The following is a 20,589-nucleotide window of genomic DNA, read 5'->3' as shown; positions in this document are numbered from 1 at the left end:
CATATTATTTTACTCGAGATAACTTTAAGTATTTATAGGAAGGCAAAAATGCCTTTATTAACGCCTTTAAAAAAAGGTCTTTATTAATGCCTTTAAAAATGTCTTTATTATTTATAGGAAGGAAAAGTCGAATATAAATTTTCATATTACAATTCCCGTCGTGGAGGGACAGGAAGCCTGGAGTTATAGGCTTATAAAGGTCTCCGTAGGCCTACTATACTGCCCCCCCCCCCCGCACCAGGGTGCAACCCACAACGGTGCCTAACACCCACGTACCCATTTTTCTCCTAGGTGAACAGAAGCATGAGATGAAAGCAAACACACCAAACCTTTTCTATCCAGCCCGAGCATTGAACCCGGATCCTTGGGTAGAGGACGTAGACAATTGCGCTACAGGCTGCATATGGCTTCAGACTGTAGCACAGGTGCAATAGAGTGCCCAATCACTACTGTTGCAACCATTACTGTGTAGGATACAACCATTGTGAGAGGTTTGCAGGCTTTATATATGGAGAAAAGCATGCTGGAGATGTCTACCACCGTAGGTCGTGCAGGCAAGCCTCTGTAACCCTTCCACGGCCGGATGGGTACAGATAAGGAAATGTGTCTCCAGAATCAACTAATTAAACTCTCTAAACTCTCTCTATATGTTATGGCTTCTGGGGCTCAGGGCAATGTTAGTTTGATAGTCGTGAATACACCGATGACGTCTCTGTTTACGAACCATGTGATTGGATTATCAAGGCTACATCAGGCTTTGCTAATTGGCTGGCTAACTGGCTTGTCAGTTCTGTGATATAGAAAAACGAATTTTGGGATTCAGTTCCTGTGCCCGTTAATGAAGTACAGCTGTAACTTTGTCTCACCACCGCTCACAGGATGGGTATGGGGTCCACTACCACTCACAGGATGGGTATGGGGTCCACTACCACTCACAGGATGGGTATGGGGTCCACTACCACTCACAGGATGGGTATGGGGTCCACTACCACTCACAGGATGGGTATGGGGTCCACTACCACTCACAGGATGGGTATGGGGTCCACTACCGCTCACAGGATGGGTATGGGGTCCACTACCACTCACAGGATGGGTATGGGGGCCACTACCACTCACAGGATGGGTATGGGGGCCACTACCACTCACAGGATGGGTATGGGGTCCACTACCACTCACAGGATGGGTATGGGGTCCACTACCACTCACAGGATGGGTATGGGGTCCACTACCACTCACAGGATGGGTATGGGGTCCACTACCACTCATAGGATGGGTATGGGGTCCACTACCACTCACAGGATGGGTATGGGGTCCACTACCACCCACAGGTTGGGTATGGGGGCCACTACCACTCACAGGATGGGTATGGGGTCCACTACCACTCACAGGATGGGTATGGGGTCCACTACCACTCACAGGATGGGTATGGGGTCCACTACCACCCAAAGGTTGGGTATGGGGGCCACTACCACTCACAGGATGGGTATGGGGTCCACTACCACTCACAGGATGGGTATGGGGTCCACTACCACTCACAGGATGGGTATGGGGTCCACTACCACCCACAGGATGGGTATGGGGTCCACTACCACTCACAGGATGGGTATGGGGTAAACTACCACCCACAGGATGGGTATGGGGTCCACTACCACTCACAGGATGGATATGGGGTCCACTACCACCCACAGGTTGGGTATGGGGGCCACTATCACTCACAGGTTGGGTATGGGGTCCACCACCACTCACAGGATGGGTATGGGGTCCACTACCACTCACAGGATGGGTATGGGGGCCACTACCACTCACAGGATGGGTATGGGGTCCACTACCACTCACAGGATGGGTATGGGGGCCACTACCACTCACAGGTTGGGTATGGGGTCCACCACCACTCACAGGATGGGTATGGGGGCCACTACCACCCACAGGATGGGTATGGGGTCCACTACCACTCACAGGATGGGTATGGGGGCCACTACCACTCACAGGATGGGTATGGGGGCCACTACCACCCACAGGATGGGTATGGGGTCCACTACCACTCACAGGATGGGTATGGGGGCCACTACCACTCACAGGATGGGTATGTGGTCCACTACCACTCACAGGATGGGTATGGGGTCCACTACCACTCACAGGATGGGTATGGGGTCCACTACCACTCACAGGATGGGTATGGGGTCCACTACCACTCTCAGGATGGGTATGGGGTCCACTACCACTCACAGGATGGGTATGGGGTCAACTACCACTCACAGGATGGGTATGGGGTCCACTACCACTCACAGGATGGGTATGGGGTCCACTACCACTCACAGGATGGGTATGGGGTCCACTACCACTCACAGGATGGGTATGGGGTAAACTACCACCCACAGGATGGGTATGGGGTCCACTACCACTCACAGGATGGATATGGGGTCCACTACCACTCACAGGATGGGTATGGGGTCCACTAACACTCACAGGATGGGTATGGGGTCCACTACCACTCACAGGATGGGTATGGGGTCCACTACCACTCACAGGATGGGTATGGGGTCCACTACCACTCACAGGATGGGTATGGGGTCCACTACCACTCACAGGATGGGTATGGGGCCCACTACCACTCACAGGATGGGTATGGGGTCCAATACCACTCACAGGATGGGTATGGGGCCCACTACCACTCACAGGATGGGTATGGGGTCCACTACCACCCACAGGATGGGTATGGGGTCCACTACCACTCACAGGATGGGTATGGGGGTCCACTACCACTCACAGGATGGGTATGGGGTTCACTACCACTCACAGGATGGGTATGGGGTCCACTACCACTCACAGGATGGGTATGGGGGCCGCTACCACTCACAGGATGGGTATGGGGGTCCACTACCACCCACAGGATGGGTATGGGGCCCACTACCACTCACAGGATGGGTATGGGGTCCACTACCACTCACAGGATGGGTATGGGGTCCACTACCACTCACAGGATGGGTATGGGGGCCGCTACCACTCACAGGATGGGTATGGGGGTCCACTACCACCCACAGGATGGGTATGGGGCCCACTACCACTCACAGGATGGGTATGGGGTCCACTACCACTCACAGGATGGGTATGGGGTCCACTACCACTCACAGGATGGGTATGGGGGTCCACTACCACTCACAGGATGGGTATGGGGCCACTACCACTCACAGGATGGGTATGGGGTCCACTACCACTCACAGGATGGGTATGGGGTCCACTACCACTCACAGGATGGGTATGGGGGTCCACTACCACTCACAGGATGGGTATGGGGCCACTACCACTCACAGGATGGGTATGGGGTCCACTACCACTCACAGGATGGGTATGGGGTCCACTACCACTCACAGGATGGGTATGGGGTCCACTACCACTCACAGGATGGGTATGGGGTCCACTACCACTCACAGGATGGGTATGGGGTCCACTACCACTCACAGGATGGGTATGGGGCCCACTACCACTCACAGGATGGGTATGGGGTCCACTACCACTCACAGGATGGGTATGGGGGTCCACTACCACCCACAGGATGGGTATGGGGGCCACTACCACCCACAGGATGGGTATGGGGTCCACTACCACTCACAGGATGGGTATGGGGGTCCACTACCACCCACAGGATGGGTATGGGGGTCCACTACCACCCACAGGATGGGTATGGGGGTCCACTACCACCCACAGGATGGGTATGGGGGTCCACTACCACCCACAGGATGGGTATGGGGGCCACTACCATCCACAGGATGGGTATGGGAATGTGGCATACCCACTCTCCTCACGGGTATGTGGCTCTGGTGCCATATGAAGGCTCATATTTCATGCTGTACCCTACTTGATTGTCCCGCCAGAATTATGTTACAGCAAACTGTAATGTAATGCTGGCCGTCTCTCTCTCTCTCTCTCTCTCTCTCTCTCTCTCTCTCTCTCTCTCTCTCTCTCTCTCTCTCTCTCTCTCTAGACCTACCTATGACATTCCCCTACCATACATGTGTCATCCTGAAAAGGTGGGGTGAGGCTAGACCCGAGTGTCTTATTTATTTATTTATTTATTTATTTATGCATATACAAGAATGTACATAAGGAATGTGAGGATACAAAAATGGTAATTACAGTCTTGTAAAGCCACTAGCACGCGCAGCGTTTCGGGCAGGTCCTTAATCTAAGAAAATTTTAAGGAGGTAAATACTTGCAAAATTTATAGATAAAAAAATGATAACAGATTACATGGAATGAATAAAAAAGAAGATGAGAGAAAATTATAGGTACAGTATATTAAAGCACATAGGTAGCTATGATTGATTGCAATGACAGCTTAAAATGGTAGTTGACAACAAATTGGTAGGCACAATACAGCAGAAACAATATAAGATTGATTGCAATGACAGCTTGAATGGTAGTTGACAAAAATTGGTAGTCACAATACAGCATATGGCTAGCACATAAAAGAAGACAGCAATGAACACAATGATAAGGTTGTTTGATATTACATAAAAATTAGGAGATTGGGTACCACTAGGTACAGAGCAAATTTAAAGCTCAGTGTAGGAAACTAAATAGATGAAGTTAGGTACTTTTTGGTTTTGCTTTTAAATAAGGCAAAAGTTTTACAGTTTTTCAATTCACTAGGGAGTGAGTTCCATAGACTAGGTCCCTTAATTTGCATAGAGTGTTTACACAGATTAAGTTTGACCCTGGGGATATCAAAGAGATAATGGGTCCTATTACATCTGTCCAGGGAGAGTTTCAGAGCATGGTTTGCATTTAAGAACAGGGTTTTGTAAATGTAGTTGACACAAGAGAATGTGTGGAGGGAGTTAATATTTAGCAAGTTTAGAGATTTAAACAAGGGAGCTGAGTGTTGTCTGAAAGCAGAGTTAGTTATTATTCTGATAGCAGATTTTTGCTGTGTGATGATGGGCTTAAGGTGGTTTGCAGTGGTAGACCCCCATGCACAGATACCATAATTAAGATAGGGGTAGATTAGTGCATAATATAGTGAGAGGAGAGCAGAGTTAGGAACATAATATCTGATTTTGGAGAGTATACCAACTGTCTTAGAGACTTTCTTAGTTATGTGTTGAATGTGGGTGCTGAAGTTGAGTCTCTTGTCTAGGAATAGGCCAAGAAACTTGCCATCATTTTTATTACTGATGTTAATGTTGTCTATCTGTAGCTGAATTGCATTTGATGATTTGCTTCCAAATAAGATGTAGTAAGTCTTTTCGATGTTTAATGTTAGTTTGTTCGTTGACATCCATAAGTGGACTTTTTTTAATTCATTATTCACAACATTATTTAGTGTATGTGGGTTGAGGTTTGAGTAGATAAGGGTAGTATCGTCAGCAAACAATATAGGTTTGAGAATATTAGAGACATTAGGCAGATCGTTTATATATATAAGAAATAGAAGAGGTCCTAAGATGCTGCCCTGTGGCACTCCAACGGTAATTGGTAGAGTGGAAGAAGTTGTATCATTGATGGTTACATATTGGTGTCTGTCACTAAGATAGGATCGGATGTAGTCAAGGGCAAGGCCTCGGATTCCATAATGCTGGAGTTTAAGTAAGAGGTAGTTGTGATTAACAGTATCAAAGGCTTTTCTTAGGTCAATGAAGAGTCCAATCGGAAACTCGTTTTTGTCAAGGGCTGAGTAGATAATGTCAAGGAGACTAATGATTGCATCATTGGTGCTCTTTTGGGACCGGAAGCCAAACTGGCAGGGGCTGAGTATGTCGAATTTTACGAGGTAGGAATAGAGCTGTTTGTAAATAATTTTTTCAAATATTTTTGATAGAATGGGTAGATTTGATATTGGTCTATAATTGTTTATGTCCGCCGGATTGCCTCCTTTATGGACTGGCGTTACTCTTGCTTTTTTGAGGATATCAGGGAAGGTGTGATACTCTATAGATTTGTTGAACAGTAGTGCTATGGGTGGGGCAAGGGCATGGGAGGCTCTCTTGTACACAATGGACGGAATTTCACTGGTGTTCCCTGCCTTGGTTTTTAGAGAATGTATGATGGACACAACATCTGTCGGGCTGATTGGTGAAAGGAGAAGAGAGTTTGGATAGCTGCCTGAGAGATATGTGTTAATATGTGTCTGAGTCTGTGGGATTTTACTGGCAAGATTAGCACCAACCGATGAAAAGAAACTATTAAATTCATTTGCCATTTCTAAGTCAGTTGACGGTATACCCCCATCCTTGTAGAGTTTTATTTGGTTATGTGAGTGTTGTTTAGTTCCTAGGATACTAGAGATAGTTTTCCAAGTCTTTTCATGTTGCCTTTTGCTTCATTGAATCTATTCACATAATATGCAAGTTTTGCCTTTCTTATGATACTGGTAAGCATTGATGAGTACCTTTTAGCTACTTCCTTTGAAACTAGGCCAATCCTAACTTTCTTTTCATATTCATGTTTCTTGTTGATTGAGTTGAGAATGCCATTTGTGAGCCATGGATTGTTTAATCTTTTGTCAGTTACTTGCTTGGTAAGAAGGGGACAATGAAGGTTGTAGAGGCTTAGAGTTTTGGAGAGGAAGAGGTTAGCTAATGAATTTATATCATGGGTATTATTGAATTCAGAATCCCAGTTAATATTGTAAAGTGCCTCTGTAAGATTGTCTAAAGCTGATTCACTGTGTAGCCTAAATGAAAGTTTCTTGCTTTTTGGTGGTGTTATGTCCATGTTCGCTATGAGAAAGGTAGGATAGTGGTCAGTTGTTCTGTCGTAGATTATACCAGATACAAGGGGAGCTGTTATGTTTGTCCATATGTAGTCCAAGGTAGTGGCTGATGTTTGAGTGACTCGGGTAGGTTTGGTGATTGTGGGGATTAGCATACAGGAGTTCATGCTGTTAAGGAAATAGTCAACTTGAGAGCAATTTTGTTGACCCAGGTCAATATTAAAGTCTCCTCCCAGAATGATGTGGTTTTTGTTGAGATTGTTGTTTATAATAAGATTCCTTAGGTTGTCTGAGAAAGAAGCTATGTTAGTATTAGGAAATCTATAGATGGCTCCAATAGTCAAAGAGGATTTAAGGGATTTAATTGTAAACTGAGCAAAAGTATATTCACAGTAGTCATCTCTGTCACTAATAACACTGTTGCAGATAAATGTATCTCGGTAATATATAGCTGTGCCACCACCTTTTTTATTAGGCCTACAGTTATGAATGGCTTTATAACCAGCTAAGTTGTAGAGTTGGGTATAGTCTTTATTTAGCCAAGTTTCTGTTAAAATAATGAACGATAGGTTAGTACCTAGTGCTGTGAGTAGTGCATTTAAATCGTCAAAATGTTTACCAAGTGATCAAACATTTTGGTTATAAACTGATAGATAGGTGCTATTTTGGAGTTTGTTTTTAGCCTGGTGTGCTGTGAAATACTTACAATAATGATGATCAATGTGCTGGTTGGTATAGATATGAGACAGAAGATTTTGATCAGGATCAATATCAGTGTGCATAGGGATGCAGAGGGATCACGATACAAGATACACGATAAAGCAAAACACAAGAATAAAAGCAGATACAATAAAATAGTAACAATTTAGAAGTAAAATAAAGATCCAATAGATAGCCAGGGAGGACACAGAAGTTACATTAAATAAAAAACAAAAAATCAGTAGAGACTGACAATATAAACGTAAAATAAAAAATAATAAGAAAAATTATAATCATAAAAAAAAATGATCTTGAAGATAATTAGCTTAGTAATGGTTAATTAACAGGGTAATAAAAAGCCCTAGGTTTAGTGACAAGGGGATTAACTAAGAACAAATAATTAAGAGTATAAAACAGGCAAAGATGACAAACAAAAAAAATAAAAAAAAAAATAAAAATAAACACCTTTGGAAAGGAAAGGCAGAGCTTAAGTACACTTTGGTAGTATGTGAGACTACAATTTATGTTCTGGTTATTCAGCTGATATCCCACAGTCATCCAGGAAAGAAGTGAGGTGTGCTTCAGTGGTTATGACATAAGTTTTTCCAGAGTCAGTCTTCCTAGCTATTATTTTACCATCGCGCACAAAACAATGTTTAATAGCAGTGGATCTTTTGCCAATTCCACGTAGTTTAAATAAGAGATTTTGTCTGAATCTGGTTAGACATTCGTTCACATAAACCTTGGATTTCATAGCGACTGCAGCAGTGATAAGGTCTGACTTGCGGGAGCAGCTATCTAACTTCACCCTTATCTTTCTGTTGTTTGTACCAGATGATTTGGCACCCACCCACTCTTACTTCAAGCCTTAGGCAAACAGACTGACAAACAGACATTATTTTTGACCAGAATTTACCTAAGAGCCGCTAATACTGTAGTAGCCCTTACAAGAACAGCAAGTTTTAAATCGAATTTTCACTCGGTCGGTTAGTTTCTGTGAGGCTTCTCCGTTGGTCATATTTTTAATAATAATAATGATAATAATAATAATATAATACATATATTATTATTATTATTATTATTATTATTATTATTATTATTATTATTATTAAAAGACGTCCCTCCATTTGTCCTTATAATTTTATTTCGAAATTCGGCAATGTTTAGGTATTTACGGGGGGGGGGGCGGGGCAGGTTCTGTTATAATCCTATGGCGAGAGGAAACATAACATGTTTTTTGTCCTAAAGTCACGTAATTGTGCTTGCTGGGGTTGAGCTTCGGCTCGTTGGTCCCGCCTCTCGTCCATCAATCAACTGGTGTACAGGCCATACAACTTGGCCGTACAGCTAAGCCATACAACTTGGCCGTACAGCTAAGCCATACAACTTGGCCGTACAGCTAAGCCATACAACTTGGCCGTACAGCTAAGCCATACAACTTGGCCGTACAGCTAAACCATACAACTTGGCCATACAGCTAAGCCATACAACTTGGCCATACAGCTAAACCATACAAATAGGACCATACAGCTAAGCCATACAACTTGGCCATACAGCTAAACCATACAAATAGGACCATACAGCTAAACCATACAAATAGGACCATACAGCTAAGCCATACAACTTGACCATACAACTTGGCCATACAGCTGAGCCATACAACTAGGGCCATACAGCTGAGCCATACAACTTGGTTATACAGCTAAGCCATACAGCTAAGCCATACAACTTGGCCATACAAGCAAGCCATACAACCAAGTCATACAACTAAGACATACAACTTGGCCATACAACTTGGCTATACAGCTAAGCCATACAGCTAAGCCATACAACTTGGCCATACAAGCAAGCCATACAACCAAGTCATACAACTAAGACATACAACTTGGCCATACAACTTGGCTACACAGCTAAGCCATACAGCTAAGCCATACAACTTGGCCATACAACCAAGCCATACAACCAAGCCATACAACCAAGCCATACAACTAAGCCATACAACTAAGCCATACAACTAAGTCATACAACTAAGTCATACAACTAAGTCATACAACTAAGTCATACAACTAAGCCATACAACTAAGCCATATAACTAAGTCATAAAACTAAGTCATAAAACTAAGCCATACAACTAAGCCATACAACTAAGCCATACAACTAAGCCATACAACTTGGCCATACAACTTGGCCATACAACTTGGCTATACAGCTAAGCCATACAGCTAAGCCATACAACCAAGCCATACAACCAAGCCATACAACCAAGCCATACAACTAAGCCATACAACTAAGCCATACAACTAAGCCATACAACTAAGCCATACAACTAAGCCATACAACTAAGCCATACTACGTCATACAACTAAGCCATACAACTGAGCCATACAACTGAGCCATATAACCAAGCCATAGAACTAAGCCATACAACTAAGCCATACAACTAAGCCATACAACTAAGTCATACAACTAAGTCATACAACTAGGCCATACAACCAAGCCATACAACCAAGCCATACAACCAAGCCATACAACCAAGCCATACAACCAAGCCATACAACCAAGCCATACAACCAAGCCATACAACTAGGCCATACAACCAAGCCATACAACCAAGCCATACAACCAAGCCATACAACCAAGCCATACAACCAAGTCATATAACCAAGCCATACAACAAAGCCATACAACCAAGCCATACAACCAAGCCATACAACCAAGCCATACAACCAAGCCATACAACCAAGCCATACAACAAAGCCATACAATCAAGCCATACAACCAAGCCATACAACCAAGCCATACAACCAAGCCATACAACCAGGCCATACAACTAAGCCATACAACTAAGCAATACAACCAAGCCATACAACTAAGCCATACAACTAAGCAATACAACCAAGCCATACAGCCAAGCCATACAACCAAGCCATACAACCAAGCCATACAGCCAAGTCATACAACTAAGCCATACAACCAAGCCATACATCTAGGCCATACTACCAAGCCATACAACTAAGATATGCAACTAGGCCATACAACCAAGCCATACAACTAAGCCATACAACCAGGCCATACAACTAAGCCATACAACTAAGCCATACAACTAGGCCATACAACTAGGCCATACAACCAAGCCATACAACTAGGCCATACAACCAAGCCATACAACTAAGGCATACAACTAAGCCATACAACCAAGCCATACAACTAGGCCATACAACCAAGCCATACAACTAGGCCATACAACTAAGGCCATACAATCAAGCCATACAACTAGGCCATACAACTAGGCCATACAACCAAGCCATACAACTAGGCCATACAACCAAGCCATACAACTAAGGCATACAACTAAGCCATACAACCAAGCCATACAACTAGGCCATACAACCAAGCCATACAACTAGGCCATACAACTAAGGCCATACAATCAAGCCATACAACCAAGCCATACAACTAGGCCATACAACCAAGCCATACAACTAGGCCATACAACTAAGGCCATACAACCAAGCCATACAACTAGGCCATACAACCAAGCCATACAACTAGGCCATACAACTAAGGCCATACAACCAAGCCATACAACCAAGCCATACAACCAAGCCATACAACCAAGCCATACAACCAAGCCATACAGCCAAACCATACAACTAAGGCATACAACTAGGCCATACAACCAAGCCATACAACCAAGCCATACAACCAAGCCATACAACTAGCCCATACAACTAAACCATACAACTAAGCCATACAACCAATCCATACAACTAAGCCATACAACCAAGCCATACAACTAAGCCATACAACCAAGCCATACAACCAAGCCATACAACTAGGCCATACAACCAAGCCATACAGCCAAGCCATACAGCCAAGCCATACAACTAAGCCATACAACCAAGCCATACAGCCAAGCCATTCAACCAAGCAATACAACCAAGCCATACAGCCAAGCCATACAACTAAGCCGTACAACTAGGCCATACAACTAAGCCATACAAATAGGCCATACAACCAAGCCATACAACCAAGCCATACAACTAAGCCATACAACCAAGCCATACAACCAAGCCATACAATCAAGCCATTCAAACAAGCCATTCAAATAAACCATTCAACCAAGCCATACAACCAAGCCATACAACTAGGCCATACAACCAAGCCATACAACCAAGCCATACAACTAGGCCATACAACCAAGTCATACAATCAAGCCATACAACTAAGCCATACAACTAAGCCATACAACTAAGCCATTCAATCAAGCCATACAACTAAGCCATACAACCAAGCCATACAACCAAGCTATACAACTAAGCCATACAACCAAGCCATACAACCAAGCCATACAATCAAGCCATTCAAACAAGCCATTCAAATAAACCATTCAACCAAGCCATACAACCAAGCCATACAACTAAGCCATACAACTAAGCCATACAACCAAGTCATACAACCAAGCCATACAACTAAGCCATACAACTAAGCCATACAACCAAGCCATACAACCATGCCATACAACCAAGCGATACAACCAAGCCATACAACTAAGCCATACAACTAAGCCATACAACATCACCATTGTATTCACTGCCATCATCTTATATCATAATTATGTTAAATACAAATTTTACTACAATGTACCTAGAAATATTCCTCAAATTATGCTACAATGAACTTATTGATAATCTTCAAATTTCACTATAATGTACTTACTAATGTTCTTCAAATATTCTTACAATGTACCTGTTATCTTTTCTAAATTTTGCTACAAATTACCTACTTAAAATTATCTGTTAGATTAAGGACCTGCGCAAAACGCTATGCGTACTAGCGGCTTTACAAGATTGTAAACACACCAATGCTTTGTACTCTCATACACCCATTGTACCTTCTTGTATATATATATATATATATATATATATATATATATATATATATATATATATATATATATATATATATATATATATATATATATATATATATATATATATATAAGTCATATGTCATGCCTGGCTTATTGTGCCCACATGTCATACCCCCACTTGTCATGCCCCGCTGATCCTACACTGTTTGTCATGCCCCGCTGATCCTACACTGTTTGTCATGCCCAGCTGATCCTACACTGTCATGTCCAGCTAATCCTACACTGTCATGCCCAGCTGATCCTACACTGTCATGCCCCGCTGACCCTACACTGTTTGTCATGTCCAGCTGATCCTACATTGTCATGTCCAGCTGATCCTACACTGTCATGCCCCGCTGATCCTACATTGTCATGTCCAGATGATCCTACATTGTCATGTCCAGATGATCCTACACTGTCATGCCCAGCTGATTCTACTTCTCCTGGCATGCCCAGCTGATCCTACTCCTGGCATGCCCAGCTGATCCAACACTGTCATGTCCAGCTGATCCTACACTGTCATGTCCAGCTGATCCTAACATTGTCATGCCCAGCTGATCCTACTTCTCCTGGCATGCCCAGCTGATCCTACTTCTCCTGGCATGCCCAGCTGATCCTACACTGTCATGTCCAGCTGATCCTAACATTGTCATGCCCAGCTGATCCTACTTCTCCTGGTATGTCCAGCTGATCCTACACTATCATGCCCAGCTGATCCTACGTTGTTTATCATGCCCAGCTGATCCAACACTGTCATGTCCAGCTGATCCTACTTCTTCTGGCATGCCCAGCTGACGGTACCCCGCGTGTCATGCCCAGGTGACGGTACCCCGCCTATCATGCCCCGCCCATGCCATCATGCCCCAGTAGGGTGCATCAACTAGCGTCATCAGCAGCAGCAGCATATGATTGACACCTGTATTTACTAGCAAGACGCGGGTCACCATGAAGACCAGCACGTCAGTATAGACGCCGGTACCCTCTCCTCCCTCTCCCGCGAGGGAGGATCGAACACCCCCTCGCGCCATAAGTGACGAGGGGGATCAGATCCTCTATAGTACGAGTACCGCCGCTGCGGCTATAGAAGCTTCTGGCGAGCGACGGATGGAGTTGGATCCTCCTGGGGCTTGGGACTTAGGGAGGTTATATGGGTGTATTGATTATCGCAGCGTAGTTGGTAGTGGTTACTGAGGTGTTGTGGTGTGGTGTCGCTCGCTCGCTCGCTCCTCCCCCGTTCGTATCCCCCGCAAACATGACCATAGTCACCAAGCCCAAGACGGAGAAGAAGGCGGAAAAGCCGCTCGAGAAGCCGCTGGTCGTCAACGAAGTGACGGTGAGGAGAAAGAGAGAGAGATTAAAGACGTATTATATAATGCCTGGTCCGGGAAGGCTGCCTCGCCCATGTTAACTTTGCCGTCTTAAAGTGCTCAATTACCTCCTTCGTGGCCGTCTTGAGGCATCAGCTGCCACTCTGGCGTGTTGCCTAGCACTCTGGCGTCTCAAGAAAATGTTAAGATCGTTTTCTTCTACTATACAGGAAGCGCAAAAGATGTTTGTGTGTTATAAGTCAGCTCTAGCAATGGGTGTCATTAACCGGAGCTGCTCTCAGTGGCCCTCGGCTGCTTGGAACACCCTGGGCTCTTGGTGGGTCCTGGAGGCTCTTGGTGGTTCCTGGAGACTCTTGTGTCTGGCTCTTGGTGGTTCCTGGAGGCTCTTGTGTCTGGCTCTTGATGGTTCCTGGAGGCTCTTGGTGGGTCCTGGAGACTCTTGTGTCTGGCTCTTGATGGTTCCTGGAGGCTCTTGTGTCTGGCTCTTGATGGTTCCTGGAGGCTCTTGTGTCTGGCTCTTGATGGTTCCTGGAGGCTCTTGTGTCTGGCTCTTGATGGTTCCTGGAGGCTCTTGTGTCTGGCTCTTGATGGTTCCTGGAGGCTCTTATGTCTGGCTCTTGATGGTTCCTGGAGACTCTTGTGTCTGGCTCTTGGTGGTTCCAGGAGGCTCTTGGTGGTTCCAGGAGGCTCTTGTGTCTGGCTCTTGGTGGTTCCTGGAGACTCTTGTGTCTGGCTCTTGATGGTTCCTGGAGGCTCTTGTGTCTGGCTCTTGGTGGTTCCTGGAGACTCTTGTGTCTGGCTCTTGATGGTTCCTGGAGGCTCTTGTGTCTGGCTCTTGGTGGTTCCTGGAGGCTCTTGTGTCTGGCCCTTGGTGGTTCCTGGAGGCTCTTGTGTCTGGCTCTTGATGGTTCCTGGAGGCTCTTATGTCTGGCTCTTGGTGGTTCCTGGAGGCTCTTGTGTCTGGCTCTTGGTTCCTGGAGGCTCTTATGTCTGGCTCTTGGTGGTTCCTGGAGGCTCTTGTGTCTGGCTCTTGATGGTTCCTGGAGGCTCTTGTGTCTGGCTCTTGGTGGTTCCTGGAGACTCTTGTGTCTGGCTCTTGGTGGTTCCTGGAGACTCTTGTGTCTGGCTCTTGGTGGTTCCTGGAGACTCTTGTGTCTGGCTCTTGGTGGTTCCTGGAGGCTCTTGTGTCTGGCTCTTGGTGGTTCCAGGAGGCTCTTATGTCTGGCTCTTGGTGGTTCCTGGAGACTCTTGTCTGGCTCTTGATGGTTCCTGGAGGCTCTTGTGTGTGGCTCTTGGTGGTTCCTGGAGACTCTTGTGTCTGGCTCTTGGTGGTTCCTGGAGGCTCTTGTGTCTGGCTCTTGGTGGTTCCTGGAGGCTTTTGTGTCTGGCTCTTGATGGTTCCTGGAGGCTCTTATGTCTGGCTCTTGGTGGTTCCTGGAGGCTCTTGTGTCTGGCTCTTGATGGTTCCAGGAGGCTCTTGTGTCTGGCTCTTGATGGTTCCTGGTGACTCTTATGTCTGGCTCTTGATGGTTCCTGGAGGCTCTTATGTCTGGCTCTTGGTGGTTCTAGGAGGCTCTTGTGTCTGGCTCTTGGTGGTTCCAGGAGGCTCTTGTGTCTGGCTCTTGGTGGTTCCAGGAGGCTCTTATGTCTGGCTCTTGATGGTTCCTGGTGACTCTTATGTCTGGCTCTTGATGGTTCCTGGAGGCTCTTATGTCTGGCTCTTGGTGGTTCTAGGAGGCTCTTGTGTCTGGCTCTTGGTGGTTCCAGGAGGCTCTTGTGTCTGGCTCTTGTGTCTGGCTCTTGGTGGTTCCAGGAGGCTCTTGTGTCTGGCTCTTGGTGGTTCTAGGAGGCTCTTGTGTCTGGCTCTTGGTGGTTCCAGGAGACTCTTGTGTCTGGCTCTTGGTGCTTCCAGGAGGCTCTTGTGTCTGGCTCTTGGTGGTTCTAGGAGGCTCTTGTGTCTGGCTCTTGGTGGTTCTAGGAGGCTCTTGTGTCTGGCTCTTGGTGGTTCCAGGAGGCTCTTGTGTCTGGCTCTTGGTGGTTCCAGGAGGCTCTTGTGTCTGGCTCTTGGTGGTTCCAGGAGGCTCTTGTGTCTGGCTCTTGGTGGTTCCAGGAGGCTCTTGTGTCTGGCTCTTGGTGGTTCCAGGAGGCTCTTGGTGGTTCCAAGAGGCTCTTGTGTCTGGCTCTTGGTGGTTCCAGGAGGCTCTTGGTGGTTCCAGGAGGCTCTTGTGTCTGGCTCTTGGTGGTTCCAGGAGGCTCTTATGTCTGGCTACTCTGGCACTGATAAATTCATCAAAAGCAAATTGCAGGTAATGGATAATATTCCGAGGTTGAAAATGGGAAAGATTCACAGAAAGAGAAAAGGAAATGTGTGAAACGAACTGCTAAAAAGTGTGTTTTTTGCAAAATGAAATTTTCAGACACCCAGACACATTAAGAATTCCAGAGAACATAGACGTGTTTAGAGACGAAGTGGAAAAATGCTCAAGGAGCTAAGTAAGATCCAAGCAGTTGGCCAAGATGGAGTTTCACCTTGAGTTCTGAGAGAATGCACACCTGAGCACGGCATTCCACTTAAACTGATTTTTCAGGCATCCCGGTCGGCCGAGCGGACAGCACACTGGACTTGTGATCCTGTGGTCCCGGGTTTGATCCCGGGTGCCAGCGAGAAACAATGGGCAGAGTTTCTTTCACCATATGCCCCTATTACCTAGCAGTAAAATAGGTACCTGGGTGTTAGTCAGCTGTCACGGGCTGCTTCCTGGGGGTGGAGGCCTGGTCGAGGACCAGGCCGCGGGGACACTAAAGCCCCGAAATCATATCAAGATAACCATCTCTCAAGAGATCCTTGTGTACAGGAGTCCTAGCAGATGTTGACCAGACCACAGACTAGAAGGTGAAGGGACGACGACGTGACCATTCTTAAGTCACCGTCGACTTGAGAATGGTCCAGGACGGACCGAAACGTCGTCGTCCCTTCACCTTCTAGTGTGTGGTCTGGTCAACATACTTCAGCCACGTTATTGTGACTCGTCGCCTGTCCTAGCAGACGTGTAAAAAAATGCTAACATTGTTCCAATCTATAAAAATGGCAGCAGGGAAGAGACCCCCCCCCCCCCTGTCAGTTATAGACCCTTATCATTCACAAGTGTAATACTGTAGTCAAAAAAATATTGGAAAAATTAATTAAAAATAAGTGGGTAGAACACCTGGAGAAAAAAAATTATATAATAATAATTTATTCCTAGGAAGGTACAATGTGTTGGTGAGATTACATAAGATTGGGATTTGTACAAAGCCACTGACACGCAAAGCGTTTCGGGCAGAAACAGTATTTTTTTCGATCTGGAAGATCTTGTATAATTAATTTACCGTTTATAATAGAGCACAGAGATTTTATAGGAAAGAGATGGTTGGATTGACTGCATTTATTTATTTGTTTATGTACAAGAAGGTATATTGGGTATGTGAGAATACGTGGCATAGTATTTACAATCTTGTAAAGCCACTAGTACGCGCAGCATTTCGGGCAGGTCCTTAATCTAACAGATAATTTTAAGTAGGTAAATTCTAGCAGAATTAATAAAATAAGATACATTGCAAGAAAAAAATGAGATGAGAGAGATTAGGAAGTATATTAAAGCACATTGGCATATTAAAGCTCTGATTGATTACATTGACAACTTTATTGGTAATTTAAACAAGATTAATAGACACCATACAGCAGATTGACAGCACATATAAGAAGACAGCAATGATCACAATGGTAAAGATGTTCGGATTGGGTACATAAAGATTGGGAGATTGGGTAGCAATAGATACAGTGCAATTTTAAAGCAACAAGCTAAAACTATGAAAATGAAATTATCTGGACCTTAAAAGGCTTTTGACAGAGTTCCACATAAGATGTTCTAGAAACTGGAACATATTGGAAGAGTGACAAGGAGGCTTCTAACTTGGATGAAAATTTTCTTACAGAAAAATGAGGGCAGTAATCTGAGGTAATGTATCGAACTGGAGAAATGTCACGAGTGAAGTACCACCGGGTACCGGTTCATGCACCGGAATATTCAGCGGTTGTATGGACCCCATATTTTGAGCCGCACATCAACAAACTGGAAAAGATGCAAAGACGTGCAACAAAAATGGCTCCCAGAACTGAAGGACAAGTGCAATGAGGAGAGGTTAATGTCACTAAAAATGCCAAATCTTGAAGATGAAAGAGGCGATATGATCACTACGTACAAAATAGTAACAAATAGATGTCCCCGTGGTGCAGTGATTAGACACTCGCCTGGCGTTCCGCGAGCGCTTTGTAATGGGTTAGTATCATGGCCGGGGAGGATTTACTGGGCGCAAATCCTTAACTGTAGCCTCATTTTAACTGAACAGTAAAATGTGTACTTGGTTGTAAAAACGATTCTTCGCGGCGGGGATCGTATTCCAGGGACCTGCCCAAAACGCTACGCGTACTAGTGGCCGTACAAGAATGTAACAACTCTTGTATATACCGGAGTATCTCAAAAAAAAATAATCAAATTGATATGGTAAAATTTCCAAGAACTAGAATTTCAAGAATTAAGTCAGTATTTAAGAGCAAGATTTAAACTAAAAAGCTACTAAAAAAATATAAAAATTCACTTTCGCAAACAGAAAATAACATGATGTTTAACAGTGATAAATTTCAGGTACTCAGGTACGGCAAAAATGAGGATCTGAAACATAATACAGGGTACAAAACACAATCGAATCTTCCCATAGTAGAAAAACAGCATGTAAAGGATTTAGGAATAATGATGTCCGACGATCTAACGTTTAGGGAGCATAACCAAGCAAATATCGCGTCAGCCAGAAAAATGATCGGATGGATTACGAGAACTTTCAAATCCAGGGATCCCATCACAATGGTTGTACTCTTCAAGTCACTTGTGTTGTCCCGTCTCGAGTACTGCTCAGTACTCACTTCTCCCTTCAGAGCAGGAGAGATTGCTGAAATAGAGGGAATACAGAGAACATATACGGCACGCATAGACGCGATAAAACACCTAAATTATTGGGATCATCTCAAAGCTCTCCAAATGTACTCTCTAGAAAGGAGACGAGAGAGATACCAAATAATATACACATGGAAAATACTGGAGGGTCAGGTCCCAAATCTACACAGTAAAATAACAACGTACTGGAGTGAACGATATGGAAGAAAATGCAAGATTGAACCTGTGAAGAGCAGAGGTGCCATAGGCACAATCAGAGAGCACTGTATAAACATCAGGGGTCCGCGGTTGTTCAACGTCCTCCCAGCGAGCATAAGAAATATTGCCGGAACAATCGTGGACATCTTCAAGAGAAAACTGGACAATTTTCTAAGAGAAGTTCCGGATCAGCCGGGCTGTGGTGGGTACGTGGCCCTGCGGGCCGCTCCAAGCAACAGCCTGGTGGACCAAACTCTCACAAGTCGAGCCTGGCCTCGGGCCGGGCTTGGGGAGTAGAAGAACTCCCAGAACCCCATCAACCAGGTATCAACCAGGTAGGTTAGGCGAGGTGGTGGTGGAGGTAAAAACCGTCAGTACAGTAGTTTCAAAGTGTTATGACAGTGCTGGGAAGATGGGATACTACAAGCGTAGCTTTCATCCTGTAACTACAATTAGGAAAGTAGGCGGTGTTGGCCTGGGTGTGGTGCCGGCCAGGGAACTTCGATGCTTAACCCTACAGAAGCATCTTGGGTCTGGCAAAACTAGTTAACAATGCCCTGCAGGACCACATTTGGCAAGTGTTCCCGCTGTGTCGGCTTAAGTTGGCCAAAAGACAATGGCCAATCAAACTTAACTAATCAAACTACTTAATCAAACTAGAAATGCTCTACAAATCAAGGGACCCAGAATGTGGAATGACCTTCCCAATCATGTTAAAGATTGGGAAGGTACCAAAGAAGTACAGTTAAAGACTGTACCTCTCTCAACCAGTTTAAGATAAAAACGAAGTACTACCTAATAAATTCCCTGTAACCTACCTTACCCCTCTATTGTCAACCCATGTCTGTTTCTTTAAACAACGCTGTTTGTCGACCTAATTGTATTTGTGCTGCTTTTTCAGCCATGTTCCCCCCTTTTTTATTTTATTTTTATTTGTTCTCAACACATTTTATACTTTAAACTCAATTATTATTATTAAGTTTTAGTCTTTAATGTTTTTCCTGCCCGAAACGCTTTGCGTATTTGTGGCTTTAGGCGTTGTATGTACTAGCTCTATCTATAAATCTATAAATTTTTGTAAAATCTCTTGTATGTATGTACCTTACCTGAATAAACATTTATTTATTTATTTATAATGACCATAGGGGCATAAAAGTATGTTTTTAACACAAGAAGCAATAAATGCAAGAAATGGGGCAGTTGACCCACTCTGAGCTGTACTTGTCTGGATCCAACCCCCCTCTCTCTGATACTGCACTGGTTGATACCTGCTTGATGGGGTTCTGGGAGTTGTTCTACTGGCCAAGGCCGGTCCGAGGCCAGGCTTGACTTGTGAGAGTTTGGTCCACCAGGCTGTTGCTTGGAGCGGCCCGCAGGCCCACATATACCTGGTTGATGGGGTTCTGGGAGTTGTTCTACTGCCCAAGCCCGGCCCGAGGCCAGGCTTGACTTGTGAGAGTTTGGTCCACCAGGCTGTTGCTTGGAGCGGCCCACAGGCCCACATATACCTGGTTGATGGGGTTCTGGGAGTTGTTCTACTGCCCAAGCCCGGCCCGAGGCCAGGCTTGACTTGTGAGAGTTTGGTCCACCAGGCTGTTGCTTGGAGCGGCCTGCAGGCCCACATATACCTGGTTGATGGGGTTCTGGGAGTTGTTCTACTGCCCAAGCCCGGCCCGAGGCCAGGCTTGACTTGTGAGAGTTTGGTCTACCAGGCTGTTGCTTGGAGCGGCCCGCAGGCCCACATACCCA

The 20,589-nt window shown here is 45.1% G+C and overlaps 1 protein-coding gene across 1 annotated transcript in view; it reads left to right on the top strand.

Annotated features, from left to right (window-relative positions):
* The first annotated feature begins 13,486 nt into the window (after positions 1-13,486).
* LOC123770454 (integral membrane protein 2C) overlaps positions 13,487-20,589 on the top strand; it is a 55,033-nt gene continuing 47,930 nt past the window's right edge. Inside the window, exon 1 of the mRNA XM_045762301.2 lies at positions 13,487-13,656. Within this exon, the coding sequence (XP_045618257.1) occupies positions 13,576-13,656 (81 nt within the window). The 5' untranslated portion in view covers positions 13,487-13,575. The remainder of the gene's footprint in view (positions 13,657-20,589) is intronic.

The sequence above is a fragment of the Procambarus clarkii genome, chromosome 46, assembly GCF_040958095.1.
Source record: "Procambarus clarkii isolate CNS0578487 chromosome 46, FALCON_Pclarkii_2.0, whole genome shotgun sequence".
NCBI lineage: Eukaryota > Metazoa > Arthropoda > Malacostraca > Decapoda > Cambaridae > Procambarus > Procambarus clarkii.
Note: the sequence above shows the minus strand (reverse complement) of the source record. Positions and strands in the feature narration are given on the sequence as shown.